The sequence below is a fragment of the Symphodus melops genome, assembly GCF_947650265.1.
Source record: "Symphodus melops genome assembly, chromosome: 22".
Classification (NCBI taxonomy): Eukaryota; Metazoa; Chordata; class Actinopteri; order Labriformes; family Labridae; genus Symphodus; species Symphodus melops.
The window spans coordinates 592,060-601,128 of NC_136712.1; the positions used below are offsets into that span (position 1 = coordinate 592,060).

General features: G+C 49.9%; 1 protein-coding gene across 1 annotated transcript; it reads right to left on the bottom strand.

The window, feature by feature from the left end:
• Positions 1-2,958: 2,958 nt before the first annotated feature.
• Positions 2,959-4,954, bottom strand: LOC306817687 (potassium voltage-gated channel subfamily A member 5). The gene has a single exon (XM_079334773.1). It carries the CDS (start codon positions 4,839-4,841, stop codon positions 3,105-3,107), a length of 1,737 nt encoding a protein of 578 aa, XP_079190899.1. The 5' UTR covers positions 4,842-4,954; the 3' UTR covers positions 2,959-3,104.
• Between the last annotated feature and the right edge of the window lie 4,115 nt (positions 4,955-9,069).

The following is a 9,069-nucleotide window of genomic DNA, read 5'->3' on the forward strand; positions in this document are numbered from 1 at the left end:
TTTACACAAGAACTGCTGCACAATAAAGTCCCTTGAACAGAATATTTTTTTCTTTGTTTTCTTGAAGTTCTGCTTCTCGGGGTCTTTAGAGTTTCATTCACAGATGATGATGTTTTACATGATAAGCATTCTACAAAAGATTACATAGTTTAGCTTCCTGGGGTATTGTTTGTTTTTAATACACGTAAATCTCCAAATGTGCTTTTTTATTTGTTTTTTTCATTCCATGTAGTAAATGTGCTTCTTCACTGTGTTCATTGAAAGAGGCTTAAAACAAGTCAACATGAATTTGGGTCGAGAAGATGACCAATGACAGCCTGCAGTTTCTATTCTCATTGGAAGGTGCATATTAATCATTACACACACACACACACACACACACACACACACACACACACACACACACACACACACACACACACACACACACACACACACACACACACACACACACACACACACACACAGAGTAATGGCTCGCTGTAATCTGCTTTGAAAGATTTCCTGCAGTCAAACACATATTCGGCGTTGGTTTTGCGCTGACAGACGCTCCTGAACGCAGCGTGCTCCCGACACGTCGAGGTCGAAGAACAGAACATACGTGCTGGAAAAAAAAAACCCAACAACCAAACCCACCGTGTGCAGGATTAACGTCGAGCCCGAGGACTGTAAACTTTGTCTAATCCATCAGTCACTTCAGACTGCTGGCTGAAAGAAAAGCAGGATGATTCAGAAAATATTCCCTCCAGGAGGAAACTCATCAGACGTGGCTTCATAACTGGTGCTTATTCAGAGGACGGATGACGACGCTCAAGATGCTCTGACCTCCAGAAGGAAACGGCTCGACCTCAAACGCAAGCTGCAGACTACGTCCCAAACCCATGACTCACGAAAAGTGTGCTTGGCTTCAGAGTCAAGTCAGAGTTTGGCTAATTTAGCATCACGTAAGATGACTTCTGGTTGACAGTGGGCAAAGTCGAGCCGCCCCTCCGCAGCAGGATCCTCTTCCTCCTCTTCCTCCTCTTCCTGGTTCTTCCTGCTGGCTAACGTGGCGTGCTCTGTTCCTCCCGCTCTCACTGATGCAGCCGTCGAGAGCGTGTGAAAGAGCGCCGCAGCAGGTCTGGGTTTCCTGCCGTGCTCGGGAACCGAAGGGGGTCGCCAGCTGCTGGTTCAATTCCCGGTGCAGACCAAGCTTGGGATTGTTCTGGTAGCTGGAGAGGTGCCAGGACGCTTCCCGAGCACGGCAGGAAACTTAGACCTGCTGCGGCGCTCTTTCACACGCTCATGACGGCTACATGGAGGAACAGAACACGCCACGTGAGCCAGCAGGAAGAACCAGGAAGAGGAGGAAGAGGAGGAAGAGGATCCTGCTGTGGAGGGGCGGCTCGACTTTGCCCACTGTCTAAATTAACCAAACTCTGACCCAAACACATGTGGAGTCATCGGTGTCGGACGCAGTTTGTAGTTTGTGTTTGAGGACGTCGGAGCGTCCGGACCGTCGTCGTGCATCCTCTGAATGAGCACCTGTCCCCAAAGGACCAAACATCACCTGCCTCGGACTTTTATTATTGTTGCCGTGGTAACAAAACAAGTAGCCTATAATTGTCAGTCAGATTTAAAATAAGCAAGCCGAGCTGTTCTCATGGTTGGCCTTATGGAACCATTAACAGTCTTTATAAACACAGCATGATGTCAGTGTTGGAGATGATGGTTTAGAGAGGGAGGAGTTAGGGGCGGGGCTACCTGTGAGACAAGAGGAACCCGCTCGCCTTAAGGTTACAGGCGTAGCGATGTGCGTCTCAGCTCTACAACTTCAAAAAATAATAACTTGATGATGGCAGAGAAAAGGGGGTGGAGCCTGTTTCTGCTTATTTCTGTAACTTTCCAAAACTGATGATATGACGTCACACTGATCTCACGCTGTGATTGGTCGACCCCCTCTCCCTGCATGCTTTGTGAGGATCTCACTCCTGTTGGAGGGGCTGTGGGATGATTTTTACTGACATCATGCTTCGCCCCCATAAAGACTTCTTCCCTCTCTCTCTCTCTCTCTCTCCTCACTCGAGGGCGTTCACAACAGATCAACACTTTGAATTTGTTTGAATTATAAAGAAGCCCTTTGAATAGAACATTCTGCTGAGCTGTGGCACTAATATGACTCCGTCCTGGAGGAGCTGTCCGTTCAGCACCACTTCAACATGTGGAGCAATATTAGTGACAGAAGCAGATTCAACAATCAATAATAAAAGTCAAGAAGCTGCCGGGGGCCACACTCACCTGGTTCCTGTGTTGGTGGAGCTCTCCAGAAGGTCTCTGCTCTGTCCTCTTTCCTTGGCTGTCCTTCAGCTCACATATTTCCATATTATGTCCTTTTTTTTTTATCTGTTCTAAAAAAAATAAAACAGTTCTTTAATTTAAAACGATTGTAGTCAAGGCTAAAAATCTTCTCTTGAGGTCCTCTGAGGGTGACTGGATTAGAAAAAGGAACAGACAGAACCTGAGTGGACGAGCACAGGTCTCTGCATCGCTAAAAATATGTGTTTTCTTCTTCTTCTCCAAATCTAAAGGATGATGTGAATAAAGAGCGGGATGTATGTACACACGTGCTGCAGTAAACAGAACGACCACATGTAGGGAAGGTATGAAAAATAAAATTTGGCTTTTTCTGGTGTTGCTCTAAACTGAACATGGACTGCTTCCTACATTATGTACAGAGTCTGTTCCTGTTAATCCTCTCCACATGGCAAGTAATTATTCCCAGTCCTGCGTGTCCGTGATTATCTGCAGCATAGACCACATGTCCCACTTTCCACACTTCACGACATGTTCTTTAGGTGTTCCTGCTTTAAAGGGCTGCTGTGCTGCATGGCATGCACTCCTCACGTTATTGTCTCCAGACCACGAGGATTAAAATGTGCTTTTTTTTTTTTGTTTTGTTATAAATCACCATCCCCTCCTTCTTCTCTCCACGCTCTACAAACTTTTCAGTGTGTTGATCCTCCAGACTGCTGAGTGCAAAGACTTGAGAGCCCATTAAAAAGGGTTTATTCTACACATCTATGGGCTGGAAGAGTTTTAGAAAAGAGAGGGAGCAGACTGCGGGACTACAGGTCTGTCTCCCGCGTGTCCAGGCAGAACGCGTAAAGGGATCTCTTAAAGTCCGTGCTGCTGTTCGCCTTCATGTTCGCCTTCTCCACAGACGCTGCGTTCGGGTCGTTGTTCTCCGCGTCCTGAGACTTGGCGGAGGATTTGCTCCCCTTGCGCTTCAGCTCGGGGCTGTCTCGGCCGCTGTTGGGCTCGTCCTTCAGCGAGGACTGGTCCTGGTCGGTCTCCCGGTGGTAGAAGTAGTTAAAGTTTGACACGATGACGGGAACAGGTAGTGCGATGGTGAGCACGCCGGCGATAGCGCACAGAGAGCCCACTATCTTCCCCCCGACCGTCACCGGCCTCATGTCGCCGTAACCCACCGTTGTCATGGTGACCACGGCCCACCAGAAGGCATCCGGGATGCTGGAGAAGTGCGACTCCGGCTCGTCCGCCTCTGCGAAGAACACGGCGCTGGAGAAGAGGATGACTCCGATGAAGAGGAAGAAGATGAGGAGACCGAGCTCGCGCATGCTGGCTTTCAGAGTCTGACCCAGGATCTGCAGACCCTTGGAGTGTCGGGAGAGCTTAAAGATCCTGAAGACCCGGACCAGGCGGATGACCCTGAGGATGGCCAGAGACATGGCCTGCTGTCCGTTCTGGTGCTCTTGGCCCTGCTGCTCCGCGAGCTCCGTGCCCACTGTGATAAAGTAAGGCATGATGGACATGATGTCGATGATGTTCATGACGGTCTTGGAGAACTCGGACTTGCTGGGGCACGCGAAGAAGCGCACGAACAGCTCGAAGGTGAACCAGATGACGCATGTGGTCTCGACGATGAAGAAGGGGTCTGTGAAGGTGAGGGACGGCCGGGGAGCAGTGCTGTTGTCCAGCCTGCTGGTCACCGGCAGCTCCCTCTCGTCCCTGAACTCCGGCAGCGTCTCCAGGCAGAAGGTGATGATGGATATGGTGATGACGATCACGGACACGATGGCGATGCCCCGCGCCGGGCTGGAGCTCTCCGGATACTCGAATATGAGCCAGACCTGCTTCTGGAACTCGTTCTGAGGCAGCGGCTTCTCTTCCTCTTTTATAAAGCCTTCATCCTCTCTGAACCTCTCCATGGCCTCCTCCCCCAGCTGATAAAACCTAATCTCATCCGCGAACACATCTATGGACACATTAACCGGTCTCCGGATCTTCCCTCCGGACTGATAAAAATACAAAATCCCGTCAAAGCTCGGCCTGTTCCGATCGAAGAAGTACTCGTTCCGGAGCGGGTCAAAGTATTTTATCCTCTTGGCGGGGTCTCCCAGCAAAGTGTCCGGGAACTGGTTGAGGGTGCCCAGCTGCGTCTCGTACCTGAGCCCTGCTATGTTGATGAGCACCCTCTCGTTGCTGCCCGTGTCCATGTCCATGTCCAGCAGGTCCTCGTCGAACAGATGAGGACTGTGGTCCGCGCGTAAAAGCGCATCCATGGCGTTCTCGCTGCAGCTGAAAGTGTTGTTCATGTCGTTGATTTTCCACGAGCTCTGATGAAGATTCTGCTGCTGCTGCTGCTGCTGCTGCTGCTGATGATGATGAAGACTCCCCCGGGTGTTTAGCTCTTTACCGTAGTCCTCTCCCAGTCCACTTTGAACGAAGCCCGACTGAGGGACGTCCAGCGCGTTCCGGCAGCTCTCCTCGGCATTGTTGCCTCCTCCACCGCCGCTCCCTTTAGCGCCGCCGTTCTCAAAACTCACCAAGGCTATCTCCATTGCGCAGCCATCCACACTTACTGCGCGAAGAACAGAAGAGACTTGTTGATCCGGAACGAGAGCATCCTCTGTGCTGATCCACGGAGGGGAAAAGTCACAAATAAAAAAGGTGCAGCAGAACTGTCTGGATCACGGCTCCTCCTGCAGCCGCAGCTCCTCTTTACATGGATGCATATGTGTTTCTGTCGCTGTCGTTAAGGCTGTAAGCCTCCGCTGCTGCTGCTGCTGCTCCGGACAAAGTAAATATTAAAACCACAAGAGAAGAGCGGGGGAGAAGACCCGGATGAGAGAGAAGGCTGCAATGATTATTCCTGACGTCAAAAGTGCTGTTCAGACCGTTTAGCTGCCTCTGAAAATGTCTGTGAATGTGAGACAAGCTGTCATCCTCCCTCTCTCTCTCTCTCTCTCTCTCCCTCTCTCTCTCTCTCTCTCTCTCTCTCTCTCTCTCTGGGGGCGGAGACTCGCTCTGTCTGTTTTCTGGGTTTACAGCATCAAACTGCGCGCGCTGCATGACCACACTGAAGCATAAACACATCCACATGTTTAAAAGTGGTGTTTTTTTAATAAGTGTAAAATAGTGTAAGTTTGCAGCAACAATGACTACACACACACATGAACACACCTGTGTGTGTCTTTGTTCACTTTAGTTCAGACTTTACTGTGTGCACGTGACCGCTGATGCTCAAGTGTAACAAGCTGCAGTTCCTGGAGTGTCCACTAGAGGCTGGCAGCAGCAGCACAGGAAGTCACGGACACACGGGTGACAGAGACAGGGAGGGTGTGCATGCTGAAAGCCCCTCTAAACTACCAAACATTAAAAACATGTCTGCCAATGATTTAAAGACATGTCTCTAAACTGCTGAACAGATTAAGATTAATTGAGATCAATACAGAGAAAGACGCTGGCAGTATTAGTGTATTGATTTATTTGATCCTTGAGACAGATGCAACTTTTAAAAACACAACTAATCATCTGATGAAGTTCTGATGGACGTCTCAAACAGCTTCATGTTGACTTTGAGTCCTTCAGAGTGTTTGAGTGAAAAGCCCAGTGGACTGGACGTGTTCCTTTTTGTGCGCTCTCTTTTAACTCTTATATAACGTCCTGCTGCAGCGTCTTCAAACATCCTTAATGCACACAAATCGAGTTCCTTCCAGCCGGGCACAAAGCGCTGCTTCCACATGACGACCTCCATGCAGCCTCCTCTTTCATTTCTCTGCAGCTCTCTGTGGAGGGACGGATGCAGGCTCGGGCCCCGGGGCCACACTCTGCTCCGTGTCCGGATGCTTCCTCGTCCTGCTGCCTTTGAAGGAGATGGACCGTCCTTTTCTTTGACTCCGTGCAAACACAGAGACCCTCTTTATGAGCATCACTCAGTGAGGAGATGCAGGAGAGGAGGAGCTGACGCTGACTTCACTTTACAAACTTGTTTTTCTCAGTGAATATTCCTGGAGAGAATCGAGCAGCAGCGGTTGGTCTGCTGATCGAGGTCCCGTCGCTTCAGGTGACTCAATCAATCAGAAGTGGAGGCCTCTCTGTTCAGCACCACGGACAGAGCCATCGGGGGGGGGAGGGAGGGGGGGGGTCACAACGCTCTACTGAGAATCTGTGTGTTTGTATCAGAACAGAATCTTGATTAGAGCACGGAGACGGTAGAAGTGGCGTGCAGACAGCGATGTTAGCTTAGCATTAAGACCCGGAGCGAGAAGAGCTCAGCTCGACCGTCCTGAGAAAGTTTAACAGACGTGTTAGAACCACATCTATCAAACCTGCTCGTAGAGCGTCTGAGCCTTTAACAGAGCAACATCCAAAATGCACACACACACACACACACACACACACACACACACACACACAGAGCCGGTGGACACACACACAGCCTGAGTGCGTTGGCTTCTAAAAGCAGAGAAGGTGACCTATTTAAAAGGTTAGTTTCTTGGCCCTGTGGCTGGATTAGGAAAACAAAGCAGGAGCACTATATTTATCCTTTTCCTTATCTAATACTCATCATGATAAGAACTATGAGCATCTCCCCGCCCCTGGATTAGAGCACGCTCCTCAGACTGCAGCCAGGAATAATAACTCACCAGCATCCAGCTCTCACTGCGGGACTGGCCACTGGCTACGCTGCGATTTCACGCACTGGATACGGCCATTAGGAGGCTTTTACAATAAACTTTAGAATATTTGTCATGCGGACGACGGCGGCTTGAACGGCGTGCACGGAGAGGAAGGACGTCAAAGATCAGAGATTATTTGTAATCTGTGTTCACATGATGCATGTTTGTAAATTCAGGTCACAGTGAGACGAGGGAACATGGTGCTAACAGAGTCATGACTCCAAAACAGCTCAAACATCCGAACACGCTGCAGAAGAAAATACATCTTTGATGACCATGTTGGAGAAATCCAAAAGCAGCTGCTTAAATATTAAAGAAGTCTAAAACCCTTTTTTCTCACGGGATTTGGAGAGCGGGAGTATTTCATAATACTGGAAGCCGTCTGACTTCTTAATCCCGTGCTGATCTGCCTTTTCTGCAACGCTTGGAGAGCGAGTTCTAGAAAACACCCGGCCGCACGTCACAGAACACAAACCCTCCTCTGTGTGGCGCTCGGGTCTCCTGAGCCCGAGCAGGGTCGGACCGCGTGGGTTTCAAACTGTCAGACGAGCGACGGCTCGTCGAGTGAGAAGCTGAAATGAAGCTGCAGTTTGATGTTAGACGATAAACTGACTGGGGTGAGCGTCTCATAATCCCCCTGAAATTAAACCATTAAAGCCTGTGTGTGTGTGTGTGTGTGTGTGTGTGTGTGTGTGTGTGTGTGTGTGTGTGTGTGTGTGTGTGTGTGTGTGTGTGTGTGTGTGTGTGTGTGACAGGGAGAGCAGAGTCCCCCCTCTGTGGTACTCGAGGTCTTGTTGCCAGTGACAGAGGGAGACGGTAACCATAACAACAGGTAACCACTAACAACCAGCACGCTAACGACGGCGGTCTAATTACAGAGCTGCTGCTGCTGCTGATAACGACACGCTTCACGAGGTGCAGAAACACAACAGACGGGTGAGGAGGTGACGGGACGCAGACAGGAAGTGAGCCCTTCTGATAGGACGGTGAAAAGCTCACAGACTGGATCTAAAGTGAGGGTTAAAGGTCACATGTATGCACAGAGGCATGAGCTCAGCTGACAGAGAGGGCAGTACTTGTGCGTGATTGGCCAGTACAGATGACCGTTGAGCGCTCTTATCCGTGGTCACGTGAATCCTTTGAAGCACTTCCTGTATGTGTTGTGACATCACAAACACATCGTAACGGTATCGATGTAATCCTAAAGATTCAGACTCCTTCTGGACCGATGATCCGAGCGCTCTTGTTTGTACGGAGCATGAAACCAGGCTTTAAAAGTTTCAATGCTAAGCTAAGCTAAGCTAAGCTAAGCTAACCCGCTGCTGCACAAACAGCAGAGTGCATCAATCTGAACTTCCAGATTTCATCAAACTAACTCAAGTAAAAGTTCAGGGTTTCACCTGCCAGCCATCCTATCACATGAAGCACAGAAGTGTTCCTCTTATTTATTTATTTTTGTGTGTGTGTGTGTGTGTGTGTGTGTGTGTGTGTGTGTGTGTGTGTGTGTGTGTGTTACAGTAGCAGGAAAACGTCAGATTTGGTGCATGTGAGGAGACGAGCGGTGCTTTGGGGCTGACAGTAGGCCTGAGTCAGACTCCCCAACACCTGAGGGAGCTTCACTAACCCCCCCATCATCACAGATCTGTGTGTGTGTGTGTGTGTGTGTGTGTGTGTGTGTGGGCTCAGGGCTGCTGCATGGAGCGAGCGGCGTGGAGGGGGGAGCGGGAGGAAAGGCTGCGATGAGTTTAAGAAGTCTTGACAGCAGATGCCTGCATAATAACACAGAGAGAGGACATGTGCAAGCAGGAAAATCAAGGACACCACGTCATGCGTGCCGCTCATTTAAAGTCACAGTTTCCTCTCGCAGCTTAAAAACACGCTCTCACATTAGGAGCAGAAAAGGCTCGAGATGCTGCTAAAAGGATTTGCCTTCCTGCGCTGTGAAACGGAGCCCGGGCCAGATTGAACTCGCTCGCCCAGCGTTGCCAGGGAGAGGACCTTTTTTTGAAATGGGCCGAGTGTGATTGGTGATTGGTGGCTTGCGCTGAGATTTGTCAGCGAGCGCGTGGACAGATTGCTGCCGTGTAGGAGGAGCAGAGGAGGAGGA

Coding starts and splice junctions, on each gene's coding strand:
- LOC306817687 (XM_079334773.1), bottom strand. CDS start 4,841: ATGGAGATAGCCTTGGTGAGTTTTGAGAACGGCGGCGCTAAAGGGAGC.